We start from the raw sequence: 17,787 nt of genomic DNA, 5'->3' as shown, positions 1-17,787 counted from the left end.
ATGCATGAATTCATGATGATTCATGTACCCTTACCGTAAAGTGTTACCCTCTGTTTTATATATGGGTCTCTCTGTGAATAACATATAGTTAAGTGCATGTTAGCATAACAGATTATACATTAAAGGTGATAAAATATATGTAGACAGGAGTGATTTATGGATCAATGTTGCTCCTACAAAGAACAGGTGTATAGTTATTTTTGTTTTCTTTAGTAATCTACTTACAGCGATACACTGTTGTAGGTATTGAACTTTTATTGAACTGTTGCCACTGCATACTTTGGATGGAAATGTCAATTGTTCTCTTTTTCTGTGCCTCAATTGGATTGACAGTACAGGTGACAGTTTAGAGACAAGTTGTAATATAGATTAAACTCCCCAAAAGTATATAAATCAAACACATTTTCTTCACATAAAGTTAATGTTACTGTATATTGCATCAGTAAAACTAATAGAATATTATAATAACATTATAAAGACAGGACCCATTCTGCTTAACAAGTATTTTCTACTTAAGGTATGTTTTACTGATGTTTTAATTGCAAAACCTTTATTTGCTATTAAGATTTGCAGTATTTCTGATGTGCAATGCATGCTGTATATAAAAGGCTCTTTGGGGGAATACCATAGATGTTTAAAATACAGAGAGTAGAACCCGTTTTCAACAAGTATTTGTATGTCATTAAATAGCTCTAATTTTGAGGATTTTTCAGTACTGTACAGTGATAGGACTTTTAGTTTGTCAATTTTATAAATGTAATACATCTTTATTTTAACACCAGAAATGTATTGTGTTTTCGTTTACTTCTACTATACAGTAGATTGTTGTAATCTGTAACAGTGAAAGCATCTCAGGTTGCACATCTGGTCCAACAGCACCACCCTGCGTAACTGCTGCCTCATGCACAATCACAACCACGTACCCATTGACACAAAACTACATCTCCCAGGCTCCTCTCTTTAAGGGGCAGGCAGTCATGCGGATGGAAACAGGAGTGGGCATCCGCTTTGCTGCACGAAGAAGAAACTTTGAGGAAAGATGCACGAAGAGGAGGATGGCAGCGAAGCAAACTCCTGCAGAGCTTCTCGGATTGTTGTCTCCAGATCTGTGGAAGTGGCCGACAGCGACGCAGCGAAGGAGCAAGCCTCCAAACTATGCGGATACCTGAACAAACTGTCCGGCAAGGGGCCTCTGAGGGGGTACAAGCCGAGATGGTTCGTGTACGATCCGAGGAAATGTTACTTGTATTACTTCAAGACTCCCCAAGATGCCTTGCCGCTCGGGCACATCGAGATCGGCGATGCGAGCTTCAGCTATGATGTGGAGGGAGAAGAGGGCCAGTTTGAGATCCGCACCGCCGGGAAGGAGTTCCTGCTGAAGGTAGAAACTTTTCAGCATGTGTCGCTCTGCTTTGCTGTCATTTGTCACTTCCTTTCTTATTGTGGAAAAAGGCAGAGACACAACCATTCTTACTACGTGTTATTCCCAGCTTTGATTTAAGTTGGATATGCAAAATACTTCTGCTGACAGTTCTGTGATTTGACAACTTTTAAAGAAAAGCTCGATTAAAAAGAGCCTCTTTTAATATCTACAAGGCTTTCTAACTTTCATACCAAAACTGCAAATATGTTTTGGTATATCTATGTTTCATGTAAATATGTATACTATATATTAATGTTATAAGGTTTATTTTAATTGTATTATTTATTGGTCCTTTTCCTACAATTTTCTTTGACTGTGTTTATACACCAAGACACACTCCTTGTATGTGTAAACCTAGTGCAATAAACCTGTTTCTGATTCTCATTCTGAAATAAAATCCAATATGCGTGTATCATGTTTGCCAAACAAGAGCTTAATCAGCACATTACTCAGCTGATTGCACTGTTTGCATGGATAAACTATTTTAGGGTATACATGCACATGAGCTCATCTGCCCCCATGACCCCACAGCTTTTGAAATGGTCCTCTCATGTGATGATGGTGTCTTCTCTGCCATCATGTGACTGTGACAGGTAGCTCTGGGCTCACTCAGCTGCTCGCTAGAGTCTGGAACATTTTCAGCATATGGTGTGAATGGTTAATACCAAACAGCTTGCAGTGCCTGAGGCTGGAACTGAGACTGAAACCAGCGCCTGCTCTCATTCACATGACGGATCCAAAGAATAACCTTGTGGTTATTTAACATCTTGCCAAGGACAACAGTTGAAAATGAGCCTACTGGCTCATTTACAGCAATGTGGATTAATGTGCTCTGTCCTTTTTAAATAAATAAATAAACAAACAAACAAACAAACAAACAAACAAACCTGCTATTTAAAGTGAACTTAGGCTGTTTCATATGCTTTGTTTAATTCCACAGATGCTCTCCTTTTCCTTGCCATGCTGTATTGATATCAATGTTAAAGATTGTATTGCCTTAGTAGCTTTTATGGCTAAAATGTATTTCCCATGTTAGTACATTGTGTGTGTGTTTTTTTAAAGGCCCCCAGCAGGCAGGTGATGCATTTCTGGCTCCAGCAGTTACAGCAGAAGCGTTGGGAGTACAGCAACACACGAGTCTCCGGTCAGAGAGACAGCTGGAGCTCCCCGACTATGGCCTACCCCCCCACCGGCCTCGTAGGCAAAGAAGGTAGACACATACATGCACACAAACATACATGTATGTGTATGGAAACTCATTCTCACAGCTTGGTTACCTTGTGATAAGGCTGAAAGTAAACACCTGTATCTGAGAGATTAATATTTACACAAGTCGAGTTATTTTGTCGCCAGGTTCCCGGGTAACTACTGAAGGAGCAAGTACAGTAGGAGTGGAAATGATAGGAGTGGTTAGTCAAGCATCGATTAAATGAGAAATCAAAGATACAGCTAAAGAAAGGAGTTCACATCTACTTTATCTGGGGTGTGTTTCATTTAAATGCAATGAAAAAAAATCTCACTGTGTGAACTTCAGGGTTTTCACAAGTAGCTGCCACTCTTATATGATAGAATAAAGACAGCCTAAAAGCATTTACATTATAAACAACAAAGAGGATGTACATAAAATATAAATACTCAGTGTAATATAATTTTAACACCATCAATACCAGTATAAAGTGTTATGGCTATCCAAACAATGTGTGTGCACCACAGTTTTATTATTCTACTTCCTGGGAAAAGACGCTGTAAGCATGACGCTTCTGTGGACTTTTCACATTCTCGACCCTTATGAAGTCAGACATGTTAGTCACATGGTTTGACTGAACGATAGGTTGAGCATAATATCTTTAAATCAGTGTTTGTTGCTGCACTTTATGGATTTGGCTTGTTTTTATTGTTTGGGGTTATACAGCTGTTCTGATCCCATCATTTCTGTCAAAGATTTGACATCATGTTCAAGCAGTCCAGGATATTCTGTAAAAAGAGACTAAAATAGGAAATTTTGAAGGAAATAAAAAATCCAGGGAAAGAGAGTTTAAAAAAACGATTTCAGTTCTGAACTGGGACCAAAGTAGTTAATATGATAACATCAGAACATATATTGTATTTAGGAAATAAGTTATCATAATATCAAAGAATAGCTTTACGGAGCGTCCACACAGCAGCGTGCGTTGACGCTTGGAGGTGGGTGTATCTGAAGCTTGTGGATTTTTTGCGAGCAACGCGACCAACAACCAATCACATGAATCTCCCGCCCCCGACATACAAAGCAATAGCAATGTTAAAACGAAGTAAACTGGATATAAAATCCCCAAACAGGCGAAAACCTACCAGTTTCACCCACTGTCTCTGCCACCTCCCTCCATGCCTCGCTCCTCCGGTTTGTATCCCGGTAGATGAACAGAGACTGATCATACAGCACCGGGTGATTCACTACTGCTATAATGAATTTTCCCTCCATTTTTTGGAATATGAGGAAATGACCTGCGTAGTCTCTCCCAGCATACACGCGGTTTGATTGGCTAGCGCTTGTACTGGCAGATTTGCATAAACGGGATTTCATTGGCTGACGCCTCCGTCGAGGCGTCAAAAGTTGAACATTGCTCATTGGACATTGTGTGGACGGGCCATTGTGCCTTTACTGACCTGACGGCCCGTCCACGCAGCGGCGTGCGTTGACGCTTGCCGGCGGGCGTGTCTGACACTCGACCAACAACCAATCACATGAATCTCCCGCCCCTGACACACAAGCAGCGGTTTGATTGGATAGAGCTTGTACTGGCATATGATTCGATTGGCTGACGCTTCTGCCGAGGCGTCAAAAGTTGAACATTGCTCAACTTTTGCCGCGAGCAATGCCAGCAACGCTCCACGTCGCTTCCCACGATGCAGTTCGGCTAAAAGTGACGTCACCCCATTCAAAGTGAATGGGCTAACGTCCCGTCCACACAGCGGCGTGGGTTGAAGCTTCCAACGCTTCTGCCCATTCACTTTGAATGGGGTGACGTCACTTTTAGCCGAACTGCATTTTGGGAAGCGACGTGGAGCGTTGCTGGCGTTGCCGGCTTCAAAAGTTTAGCAATGTTCAACTTTTGACGCCTCGACGGAGGCGTCAGCCAATGAAATCCCGTTTATGCAAATCTGCCAGTACAAGCGCTAGCCAATCAAACCGCGTGTATGCTGGGAGAGACTACGCAGGTCATTTCCTCATATTCCAAAAAATGGAGGGAAAATTCATTATAGCAGTAGTGAATCACCCGGTGCTGTATGATCAGTCTCTGTTCATCTACCGGGATACAAACCGGAGGAGCGAGGCATGGAGGGAGGTGGCAGAGACAGTGGGTGAAACTGGTAGGTTTTCGCCTGTTTGGGGATTTTATATCCAGTTTACTTCGTTTTAACATTGCTATTGCTTTGTATGTCGGGGGCGGGAGATTCATGTGATTGGTTGTTGGTCGCGTTGCTCGCAAAAAATCCCCAAGCTTCAGATACGCCCACCTCCAAGCGTCAACGCACGCCGCTGTGTGGACGGGCCTTACAGTTTAATTTGTTTAAACTGCTGTAGCTGAGGGGAAATGAGCTGTAAAAAGCCTCTTCCTTTTCCTGTCATTACATATACATGACTAATGTTTTTCTTTTTAAATAATAAAAAACAGAACACTAATGTTAACTTTGTGTTTACAACATTTTAAAGGTATTTAGTTAAACATATGTTTATACTTGATTTAGTTTATTTGTATAAAATACATAAAGTTTAAACATTGTACAGCCCCAAACAAGACAGATTACCTCAAACAAAACAAAAATAAAATTATAAAGGGCTTAAAGGTGGGGTAGGTCATTTTGGAGAAACCAGCTCGAGTGTGCTAGAATTTGAAAATACACAGCTGGAAAAAATCTGCCACTTCCTTACAGAGCCCCTCCTCCAACACACACGAACGCTCACATGACCAATGAGGGCACGAGATAAGTTTGTGCACAGAATGGAAGGCTGACAGGCAGGTAGGCCATCCAGTTATTTTAGCCGGGCCGACTAAAATGATTGGTCGTGCTTTTTACAGTACTACGGCTTCCACTGATGACATTTTTTAATGGATTTTTTGTCAAAGCACTTAAGATATTCATTGCTATCGGGATGTTAAGAGCATTCCATGGAATATAACAAAAAGTGTATCTCGAGCCGGTTTCTCAAACTTACCTACCCCACCTTTAAGAGGACTTCAAATGTTTTATATTTTATACATAAAATTGACACCCTGGGTTGTTTTTTGTCTTAGAAGTTCTTGACCTTTTGTCAGCGAGCTGTGATGAAATGTTTCCTGTGCAAGAGAAATTTGGGAAATTAGTAATCTCCTTAACTGGAATTTTCTCTCACAGAGGATATTAAATGTTTTATGTTGCTCTTTTTGCACGGCTACTAGTGAAAGATCAAAATGCCTAAACTTCTCTTCACACTATAAACAAGATGCAGGAATATCTGGTAAAATAGTAAAAGGATAAGGCGCATCAAAACAACCGATGCTTTAAATGCGGGACTAATTTGACCATATTAATAAAGCAGGCACAGCTTTAGAGAGGCTGGCAGGATTAGTTTTTCTTTTTTTGAAGATGTCAGCTGAAATGTTTAATCAGTACACAATGAGTTTGAACAAAGTCCTACTTAATTGCAGTGTCACAACAGCTACAGTATGTAGTTCCCACTTTCAACAACATTTCTGTGGAGTTGGTTCGCCTTTATAAAATGTTCCCTTACTTAACCAACTCATTTCATACAAAGAGGAAACTTTATTTTTAGGCTTCTAGGCTCAGAAATGCTACATACTGTATGTCCTCATGGTTAGAGAAACCACATACATCCACCCTGTTGTAAATAGCATTCCGGGTAACTCTAAATGTTGCCTCACTTTGTGACGATTCAGTGTCATGATAATATAATTTCCTCAACGAATGGATGATAAAGCAGCGGTACTGATAAACAGTTTTCGTGATATGAGTAATGCGTTATTATAATCATGTTCTTAAAATGAATTTTAATGTAATTTCAGATGCGCTCGTCTTTGAGAAGCTAAGTGAAAGCATGGAGAAGGTCCGCCACGACTTTTCTCTGGAGACAGAAACAGATGGTGGAGGGATGGTGGGCATCCAGTCAGCCCGGGGGGGGCCTTCTGCCGGGTCGACAAACCCCCTCAACTTCTCCATCAGAAACTTCGGTACAGAACTCAGGTACGGCCGAACAATGATTATAATATCGTACCCAGAAGTGTTTGTTTTGAGTTCCTGTCAAACTGGCACAACCAGTTTTATCTGCTCTGTGCCCTGAAATAAATTAACAAAGCTACCTCTTTAGTTGTTCCTGAGGTTCACTCCAGGAGAGGAAATGATTGTATCCATAGCTCACTAGTTGTTCTAGTGTGCAACCATCAACAGTTCCCTTTCTGGGCCGTACAACACTTCTATTCAAATGAAGCAAAACACTGAAATGCTCAAAATGTGACATGGTTTGGAATTTGCTTTGTATCTCTGATAAGAAGAGAGTTGCACATGATTCATGGAGCATTCATTCTTATAGCATCTATTTTTATGATGATATCTCTTGTTTTGAAATACATTAACTTTTATCAGTTGTAACTTATGATCAGGGCAGCAATGTCTTACAACAAGACACTTTGCTGTAACACCTCTTATATGTATGAGGTGAGAGAAAGGCTTGAAGTTCATGCAGCTGCACACAAATAATCGTGTGGTTGCAGTGGTCTCACATTTAAAAGTGTGAAAACATCAGTCTCTACGGCTTATAGGCCCTTTTTATATTTGCGATAAAGAATGCCTTCCATTTATGTTTGTTTTTAAGAAAGCCCTATGTGTAAATTATACTCTCCTTTCAAGTGAAAGCTGGACATCTCTACCTGTATTGTGTTGCATTGTGTACAGCTACAGTTCTGTTGCCAATGCCTGTGGGAAAAGTGTAAAGACCTCAACAAAGGCCGTTTGTGCTAATGTTACCATTTGCAAACTAGCAGCACAAGTTTGCCCTTGATCCCTGTGGATTTGAAAATCTTCTACATAGTAGCATACTCTTAATGTCCAGCAGCACGACAGCCCCACAGTCATGGTCTTACTCATCCTTACTTCTGGTTTCTGTTCTCTCAGGAACTCCATGTCTTATCTGCGGCCGGGCAGAGGAGGTGAGAGCAGACGCAGTATGTTTTACACCAACAGCAACAACAGTGCGGAGGAGTGGGAGCTCGTAGACACTCCAGCCAAGGACTTCGCCGAACAGAAACATCCTCCAGACACTCACAGAAGTACGTCCACTCCCTGCTTCCTCTGGACATACTCAGTTACATCCCCCAGAGAAAAAAACTGTCTTTTATTGCTCCACTCATTTGCTCAATACTCTGACAAACAGACAAACAATGCCTTATTCCCAAGAGATTCTGTCTGCTCAACACAAGTCACTAATTTAATTACGTATTTATCTCTCCTCTCTCAGATTCCTTTGGATCAGCGTTTACATTCGACTTTGTGCGCAACTCAGCGCGACCCAGGAAGCCTTTGCTCAGAGACAAGATGGGCTCTGGGAGGTTCGGGCGCTCCGCAGAGACAGGCAGTGCAGAGAACTCCCCGGTGGAGTGTAACGGCAGCAAACCTTTGGAGATGCAGCTTCGCCTCCAGAGCCAGCAGGAAGAGCTGAGCCGCATGCAGCAGGAACACGCCAAACTCAGAGAGGAGCTGGCCAGTCAGAAGGTACAACTATCCTGTTATTTCACATATGTTGATCACATGAAAACATTCTGGGGTAGAGTCTACAGAAAGAGTATGGGGAAATGGTTACAAATATTTAGATTGTGATTCACTAAAAGACATGTTTCTGGTTAGTAGTATTCACTTTAATGTTTAGAGCTTCATTCAGAGGGTCTTGTTAGGTTTCTGAACTGTTGATTCAGGCTGTTAGTCATCATACCAATGGTTTTGTTTACTGTAATACCTACAAATTAATGTAGAAAAACTGTAAAGGCTGAATTGACTTTATGTGTGTATTATCTTAGGATGTATACCAGGTTGACTCAAGTGGTTTTGCTAACACTTTAGTTTATTCAGCACACGCATGGTGTCTGACTGAGCAGTTTGGTATAATCCTGATGCTCTCACTAATACAGGAAGACAGCAAATGATTAGTCATGCTTTAGAGAGAACTGAGGAAACTGCAGTTCTTTCAACAACAATCTCATTTGGGACATTCCTTCCCATTGCTCTTTGTTCTTGTTTCAGTGTTTTAAATGAGCAAACTGGTCACAATTGCTACAACATTAACCAGATAAATATGTAATGTGTGAGTATATGCTTCCCTGTCATATGGCTCACTGGCATCAAACGTTTGAGAAAAGTTAATGGAGGAAGTGATTCAGTTGGTTGAATCTGCGTTAGTGTTATTGGATATGTTCAGTCATTCCTGGTTCTGCTTAGCTCGTATGGACTAAAGCAGACAGTAATCATATTGATTTATGGCCTTCAGGTAATGTTGGATCTAGACTTTTTTGTTGTTGTAACATTGCAAAGAAATAAATGTTTCCACCTATTCTTCTTTGTATGTGGTGCTCATGAGAACAATGGCATTCTTTCTTGACAGAAACTATGTTGGGCTTTTCTAATTTCATTAATTGTCATTCCTCTGTCTGGACAGTTTTTTTTACCTTGCCATCCACAATGTTAGGAAACGCTTGGCAATGAAAACTGTTTGTGTTTGTCACAGTTACTTTATCTACTAATGTGTAACCGTGACATGCAAGTGGGTGTGTATGCTTGAGTGTAGGTCACACACACTTGTGCAATTATGTGAGTCAAGTATCTGCACTTTCGCCACAGTATACCCCTAATAATATACACACTAAACTTCTGTTATTTAGTCTCATGCTCTGTCATTACATGCAGCTGGTTGTCTGTGCATTGTTTGGCTGTTGTGCTGCTTAGATGGCCTGTGTCAAACAGTGTGAACTAGCAGGGCTTCTTTCAGCAAATTATTTGGTAGAGAGGGGAAAACACACTCCCTGAAGCATTCAAATTACTTTGCAAAAACAGCAACAATAAAATAAAATGAAAATTGGGACTATGTTTTTACCATGAAGTATAAGATAATTGTGATTGTTATATAATAGATCATTATAAAAAGTTCTTTCTTTTTTAATGACGTTGTTTTAGCTGAGATAGCCAAACTCTCCCTGAACATATTGTCGTTAAATAGTTTATTGTTAATAATAAAAAATGGGCTATTGTTACTTCTACGATATATATTATGACAGAAAACAATAAATTCATTTTGGAAGCGACACTCGTTTGGTTATATAGTTATGCTTCTGGACCCAGCAGTATAAAGTGTAAGAAATTATGAGAAGGAATAAAAATGATGTCCAAAGTAATTATGCGCTGCTGTTATTCAAGTAAAATTCCAGCAAAGAGAATATGCAACTGTCCCACATTTTAAGGCATAATCTTGACCCTGTAAAATGTTGTGTTGACAAATAAAATCCCCTTTCCCCGACAGGAGCTGGTGAGGCTCCTGCAGCAGACCCTGAGGACCTCGCAGTGCGACAGGCAGCCGGTTCACCGTCCAGCCCCGGCTCCAGATCCATCCGCAGCTTCAGACCAGATTCAGGGTCCGGCCGTAAGCCAGGAAGGAGTCGCCCAGGCGGAGGCCCTGCTTCAGGAGAAAGACGGACAGATCCAGGCCCTGTGTGGCCACATGGAGCGCCTCGCCTTAGAGAAGGAGAGTCTGCAACAAGAGCTGAAGGGCCTGAAGATAAAGGTGGGGGAGATAAACGACCAGCTGGGGATGCTGATGGAGACCATCCAGGCCAAAGATGAAGTCATCATCAAACTGTCGCAGGAGGGCTCCGAGCAGAGCGGCAACCCAGACAACGGTTCACCCCCTCCTTACAAAGATCAGCAGGAGGTAGACATCCTCAAGGTACAGAAAGAAACACAAGGAACGAGATTTAAAGCAAATAGAATGTAGACAGATCATCTGAACTGAAAGTGTATAGGACTATATCAATTATATTAGGTTATAGAATTAACTTCTTAAACTGTAGACATTTTAAAGCTGTTTTCAAATGTTTTCTCATGGTTTGATTATGCTCTAGTTAATGTTTTACTCTGCGTAACCCAATACATGTTTCTCCAATTTCAGGACAGTCTTCAAGGCTACAAAACCCAGAACAAGTTCCTGAACAAAGAGATCCTGGAGCTGACCGTGTTACGCAGGAGTGCAGAGAGCAGAGAAAAGACCTTAGAAGCAAAGGTATATCTTGTGTTTGTTTGTAATGGTGTAACTCTGTTAATAGAAACAGGAAGTCTGAGTAGCTAGCAGGGGAAGTCCAGCATTGGCCCCCTTAACCTCAAAATTCCAAGTAGAAGCAATGAATAATGCATCATGATCTTGCCTGCCGTCAGTTATGATAACAAAGATGCGGATTATATTTCTCTGTTATCTCTGCTGCAGTATACGTCCCTGGAGGCCAAGCTGTGTCAGGTGGAGAGTAAGTATCTGGTGCTGCTTCAAGAAGTGAAGAACCCGGTGTGTTCGTCTTCGGAGCAGAGCCCAGCCCGAGAGGTCATCTCCAGATTACTGGAGGACGCGCTGCAGGTAGAGAGCTCCGACCAGCAGGACCACCTCATCTTCAAACCAAATACTGTCAGGTATGGCCAAAAAGCCTTTATGAATGGATGTTACGATAGATGTTTCATTTCTCTATAATGTTCTGATTTTAACTGATTTATATAAGTGTCTAAGTTGTAAGAGCAAGTTAAAACTATTTTACAGAATTTTTAAAATACACGTTTCAGTTCATTTATACATGTTTTGCAAACAACTACATGTAGAGGCTATCACATTGTAGTTAAAATGTCTCCAGAGTATCACTAAAATATACAACATAAAAGACAAACCCATTGCAGGAGAGTAGACCTAATAATATAATGTCTTCATCAGATCTGTTTTCATTTTCTCTTTACTGGAAAAACTAGCTCTGCTAATTAGCATTTTGTTTGCTATTGCTGTTGCTCTGCAAGCTCAGGCATGTTCTCGCCAAAATGTATCATTAGAAATTCAGGCAATCTCTACAGTAACTGATGTAGCATTGAAGGCAGGTTAAGCAAATGTGGGTCCCTATAAAAGTGTAAATACATTTTATAGTGAATTTAGCATCACTGATTGATTATTATCTCCCCCATGTTCTCTCTTCCCTGATCTAATATCAGTGAGTATGACACATTCGGCTTCAAAACCGTCCCTGAGGAGGAGGAAGAGGAGGAGAAGCTGGATGCGAAGGTGAGAGCTCTAGAGCTGAAGTCCCTCTCCATGACGGATCAGGAGGTGTCCGTCGGGGTGAAGTGGGAGAACTATCTGTCCAGCATCATGAACAGAGATATGGTGCGCTCCCCTGAGCTCAAGGCCCTGTTTCGGAGCGGCGTTCCCCATGAGCACCGCTCCAAGGTGTGGTGCTGGTGCGTTGCCTTCCATGTAAAGAAGTTTAGGGACCACCTGCCGGCAGACTACTATGAGACCCTACTGAACGTGGCCCGGGACAAGCCCAACCCGGCCTCCAAGCAGATCGAGCTGGACTTACTGCGCACTTTGCCCAACAACAAGCACTATTCCTCCCCGAGTGCCGGCGGGATCCAGAAACTCAGGAACGTCCTGATGGCTTTCTCCTGGAGGAATCCGGATATCGGCTACTGCCAGGGACTCAACAGGTACAAGACGGACTCTACCATCTCTCCTTCTCTTCTTTTATGCCCTTTAACCACTTATATTCATTGTATGTCATTTCTTCAGGCTGGCAGCTATTGCCCTGCTCTATCTGGACCAAGAGGACGCCTTCTGGTGCCTTATAGCCATTGTGGAGGTCTTCATGCCAAGAGACTATTACACAAAGACTCTGCTTGGCTCACAGGTAAACAAGCTCAAAGGTGCAAGCATTGGGACACATAGAGACATGTTTCTGCCTCATTAACCAGAGTGTACAGGTTTCACTGTTGTCAGTTTGGTCGTATTCATGTGACTTATAATAGATTGTAGAATAATGCAGCAGTAGTGATCTGCACTGTTTGATTCCTTTCTCTCTTCTGAATTTGACCCCATGGTTAATCCTATTGTAAAACAAAAGTTATCTGTTCATGATGAAGAATTAACTAACGTTTGTTGGTTGGATCTGTGCAGGTTGACCAGCGTGTGTTCAAGGATCTGATGTGTGAGAAGCTCCCCCGGCTTCATGTCCACTTCGAGCAGTACAAGGTAGACTTCTCCCTCATCACCTTCAACTGGTTCCTGGTGGTGTTTGTGGACAGTGTGGTGAGCGACATCCTCTTCAAGATCTGGGATGCCTTTCTCTACGAAGGTCCAAAGGTGAGAGGCAGACGAGACCGTAAAGCTTTGATCCTCTGAGCTCACATAACCTGATTTCTGTCTGGACATGCTGGCAGAGCTCTGAAGGAAGCTACAAAATTAGATAAGGAGAGCATAAAAAAAAGGGCTGTAGCATTTCAGTTGGCTGAATTTAAATGGGCCTTCTTCTACAGATGGTATTTAGGATTAGTTTTCTGCTTGTTCAAGTTCCCACAAGTGCCAGTTGTTTGGTTCAACCCACTGTTTGCCAACCTTATCTAACCAGCAGCTCATAGTGAAGAACCCACATGTGTTTACACCAAACCCTTCACAACCCTCTATAAGAGCTTTTAAGCCAGTTTTAACTTTTCTTTTTTGCAAGCAAATTGTTTGCTAACAGTGTTGTCACTGTTTATCTCTGTTTCGGGCAGTGGAATTTGTTATTCATTTATCCAGCAGAAGCATAGCAACATTGCATTCATTTGGAATTGTGTTTGTGACTAAAACAAATATTCACTTTTCTTTTTAGTGTCGGTTTTGTTGTCCTCCATATTCTGCAGGGAATATCTGGCATTTTAGCCTCTTATGGCAACACTGTGTTTACCAGTTGATCTGAAGACTTTGGTTGTCTGCTTTTTTTGTGTGGTTCAGCTGGTGGACACAAAGTCTGTTGAAAATATCAGTCAGAGGGGTGAAGGTGAACTAAAACAGTATAGTTGAACTTGTGAGCCAACAAACCAAAACACTGAGTTAAAGAAAGCTTTAAAACTAAAGCTATTCAGTAGAGCTGAGAGGAACTGCAAAGTTTTGTAATAATTCTGTGTGTTCATCACTATGGGCAAACACTTTAACACACAAGTCATGTGATACCATTGTTGCCATATGAATATATATATATATAGATTAAAGCCACTTTATTAATGTAGATCAGGGGTGCCCAATACGTCGATCGCGATCGACCGGTCGATCGCAAGGGTAGTGTGGGTAGATTTTAAAGTTAGCCTATCATCCATCCTTACTATGGCATTTGCCACTTGATTGACGTACAGGTAAGCCAGTCTGAGTAGTATTGTGCCATACGGGTTCATGCCGTTATGAGGGGGCCTCACCTCCTCACCTGAAGCGCAAATGCGGCGCACTGTTATACGCTGAAGCGGCGCAATTAGTGTAAGCGCGCCACAGTTTATCCGCCGTTTAGTCCACTAGCATTTATCCCCCTCCCCCCGCTCACGACACAGATTGGGCTGTAGGTAGATCATTTGGGCGTGGTCATTTTAAAAGTAGCTCCCAAGCTGAAAAAGTGTGGGCACCCCTGATGTAGATCCTATGCACTGCTCTGTGGTCGGATTCACCATTTTGTTCAGGTGTTAACTTGATGAATGAAACACTTTTTTTTCATAACAAGACTGTTTGTTCAGACATTCCTCTAAAATTAATAAAAATTGCCTCCAGTCTTTTAAAGTGTCCTCGCATGTCAGAGGCATGATGTGATATGTTTCATTATCGTACGGTCATGCATGGATAGTCATGAAATAGATTTCATGGCTTTTTTCTCCACAGATCATGTTTCGCTGCGCCCTCGCTCTCTTCAAGTACAAAGAGGAAGAGTTTTTGAAGCTAGAGGATTCCACAGCTATCTTCAAATATCTCAGATACTTCACACGCACAATCCTGGATTCAAGGTACAGCGTCCGCAATGGCTTATCATATCTTCATGCTCTGTGGCCGGTTTACAAACAAGCATCTTATCTACAGTCTAATATGAGTTGTAACTTGAAACATATTAAACAGGACAGCATGCAGAATAAAAGCAAACCATCCCAGACTGATATCCTTGTTTTGTTTTTTCAGGAAGCTGATGAACATCGCTTTTGGGGACATGAACCCGTTCCCCATGCGGTCGATCCAGAACCGCCGCTCCTTCCACCTGGAGAAGGTCCGCCTGGAGCTGACGGAGCTGGAGGCCATCAGACAGACCTTCCTCCGGGAGAGAGAGACGACTCAGGACAGGCGGAGCTTCGTCAGCGACGATGAGGAGGATAACTGAGGTTAAGCCTGCTGCTGAAGTATGAAGCGATCATGTCCAGAAGTCCCTGATGTGTCGCAGTTGAAAAGGGATGTTTCCTAAAGGATTGTTGGAGTTGTTTTCCGAGACAGAATAATCAACTTTTATACATTTTGATTGAAACTGCATCAAAAGGCCAAAACATTACAAGCCGTATGGGCTTTCTATCAGTATTCTTGCCATTTAAAAAAACAAAAACGTTATTATTGTATGCTTTATCATGTCTCTTCCACTTTCAATGCCAAACTTTACTTTTTCTGTCTGAATCAGTATTTCTTTTTTCAACTTGGCTGTGGTCTTAGGCAATTCTGTTCCTGTTGAAGGATTGATTGTATTGTAATTTTTCTTTTGTTTAACTTTTTGCTGTCTCTGCCCCAATTCCTTTCACACATATCTTCAGATTGTTTACCTTAATCATTATTTTTATATTTTCCTGATGCCACTCAACAACACACTTTTGTGTTTTATCCCTGTCTATCAAATGCACTTAAATCACTTATGCTGAAATTCAAAATGCGCTGAAAAGTCTCAGAGCCTTATGATCACAAAGTCGTTCCACATCCTGCACATCACTCTAGCCTCACAGGTGTTCGTATTACACAAGAATACACACAAAGGTGTTTTCAAGAATCCCATTTATTAATTATTAGCAAAACAGCAACATTACGAGGAAGAATTTTCCCATTTTATTATCTCAGGATTCAGATTAAATAACTTCCAAATTGTGAGATTATTTTTGTTATATCATTTTAAACTTAAATTCCACTTAATTACTCAATGTTCCCAAAGACATGTCTGACAAACTAATACTTGTTTACATCTAAATTTGCGCTTAACTTTGTAAAAAAAAGTAACAGGCAATGGATTTGGTTAGCAGAATAATTGAAAATAGCATTGATTTAAAAAAAACATGTCAGTGAATCTATAGAAATTACCGGTCTGACCATTTTATTTTACGTATTCTAAGATATGTGAATTTAGACTAATTTTCCATGACTTGTTTTAGTAATGTCTTAATTTTTCTAAACATAAATTGGGTTTGTTAGGTGTTTAAAGCGTTCAATTTCCCCTTATTTTGCCAGATAAACATGCATAATGCTGTTATTTCTCCTCTGATGTATTTGCATCTCTTGTCCACAGTGTGGCAGTATAACATTGTGTCTCGCCTGTGTTTACAGTTGTTCACAGGTATCCCTCCACACAGTATGATTTATACAGTTTATTATACTGTACTGATAAAATAGCTGTGTAGTCCATCTGTCGGCATGATTGTGTGTGAAAAATTGAAATATGATTTGTAATCTATGAGGGAAGTGTTTCAGGATATTTCAAGACGTGTGTAGCAACATCTTTCTTCCACATCCAGGTACTTACAAAAGACAGTTGACTATAGCACTGTGACCGTCTTCTCTTTTCAACACAGTCTCATGGCATTTCGTGTTATAGTCACGAAATGTATCTATTGATTCGTGTTCACCAACACGATTTCCCCATTTTTTTCGTGTCACACAGAACGATTTTAAAAGCAATGTAAATAACAACAAATTAGGAGGAAAAACAGATTAAAAAAAATACAGATTTCAGTATTCTGACAGAACGATTTTAGAAGCAATGTATTGGTAGTTTGTTTCGTGCCTGCACCAAATAATAACAAATGAGAAGGAAAAAGAGATGACAAAAAATACAGATTTCAGTATTCTGAGGCTCTGAGCCCCATTTATTTTCCTGGCGGACGGCAAAAAAACTCAGACATTATACAATTTAAAATAAAAAGGGATATACCCTATAGGCCTATATATCTTTTTATTAGGGTAAGATATTGAGTAAGAAAATGTGTTTATGAACCACACAGCTTCTGGTATTCCAAGACCCGACCGGACAAAAAGACGTGGTGCAGGCACGAAACATACTACCAATAGAAATACATTGCTTTTAAAATCGTTCTGTGTGACACGGAAAAAATGCGAAAATCGTGTTGGTGAACACGAATCAATAGATTAAATTAATTTCGTGACTATAACACGAAATGGCATGAGGCTGGGTTGCTCTTTTACGGCATTTCTTTGTTTTACAATGTATAATGTTTAACAGACCCGCCCGTTGGGGAAAACGGATCTACAGTAGGCCTACTTGCTTAGAAAGAAACCATGTTTATATTTGGTAAATCCACAGTGGAAAACTGTAGTTTGAATGGGAATCTTCAAGACAGGGAGACATGTAATTACGTAGCCGCTTCTCTTGTATGCTGATATATTGTTTACAGTTACTGTTCTTTTTTATGTTACTTTTAAGCTGTTTACAGATTTTTCCTTGCTGTACGTTATATCATTGACTTCCAGATCAGCTACAGCATCATGTTACTTCTCTGTTAGACCACCTGAACTTGTTAACAGTTGTTATAATTGTAGTCGTTTATAATGAGGGACACAGGAATGTTGGATGACTTGTAGAAGCAGAGATGGATTTTGTATTTCTCCATGAGAGCAGGGCTCTCTAGAGATTTGACTTTGATGGCTTTGAGATGAAAGGTTTTCTGGGGCCCATTCATTTTGTCATACAGTACTTTTGCCCATATTTTAAAACATATCTGTTCTACGGCTGGTTCACATTTATCTTTTGTTTTCATATGGAATAAGCTACATTTATTGTATCACCCTTTCTTTCTTTTCTCTGTTGCCTTCTTTCCCAGCAATGTATTGCACAAGTATTATGATAAGTTGACTTCAGAATTATATGGGGTACTTCACTTCTTTATATGTAAACCTCTATGGTATCTTGTTAATTGTTAATCTGTATCAATTAATCATAAAAACTGCAAAGCTTTTATGTTACAGCATTAAGTATACGCCACTGTATGTTTTTGTAATACCAGCGAAAAGACACATTCAATAAACAATGGCTGACTGAGTGTGAGTT

The 17,787-nt window shown here is 40.7% G+C and overlaps 1 protein-coding gene across 1 annotated transcript; it reads left to right on the top strand.

The window, feature by feature from the left end:
• Positions 1–979: 979 nt before the first annotated feature.
• On the top strand, positions 980–17,779 carry tbc1d2b (TBC1 domain family, member 2B). The gene is made up of 13 exons (XM_034204810.1): positions 980–1,381; positions 2,486–2,633; positions 6,469–6,646; positions 7,574–7,728; positions 7,917–8,170; positions 9,966–10,388; positions 10,611–10,721; positions 10,923–11,119; positions 11,681–12,175; positions 12,258–12,375; positions 12,642–12,827; positions 14,367–14,488; positions 14,658–17,779. The coding sequence occupies exons 1-13, from the start codon at positions 1,040–1,042 to the stop codon at positions 14,851–14,853; spliced, it is 2,925 nt and encodes a 974-aa protein (XP_034060701.1). The 5' UTR covers positions 980–1,039; the 3' UTR covers positions 14,854–17,779.
• Positions 17,780–17,787: the final 8 nt, after the last annotated feature.

This window comes from Gymnodraco acuticeps, unplaced genomic scaffold, assembly GCF_902827175.1.
Source record: "Gymnodraco acuticeps unplaced genomic scaffold, fGymAcu1.1, whole genome shotgun sequence".
NCBI classification, from domain to species: Eukaryota; Metazoa; Chordata; class Actinopteri; order Perciformes; family Bathydraconidae; genus Gymnodraco; species Gymnodraco acuticeps.
The sequence above is the reverse complement of the archived record's forward strand: the minus strand, read 5'-3'. Positions and strand labels throughout refer to the sequence as shown.

Coding starts and splice junctions, on each gene's coding strand:
- tbc1d2b (XM_034204810.1), top strand. CDS start 1,040: ATGCACGAAGAGGAGGATGGCAGCGAAGCAAACTCCTGCAGAGCTTCT. Junction 6,647..7,573: donor AACTTCGGTACAGAACTCAG/GTACGGCCGAAC, acceptor CTGTTCTCTCAG/GAACTCCATGTCTTATCTGC. Junction 10,722..10,922: donor AAAAGACCTTAGAAGCAAAG/GTATATCTTGTG, acceptor TCTCTGCTGCAG/TATACGTCCCTGGAGGCCAA.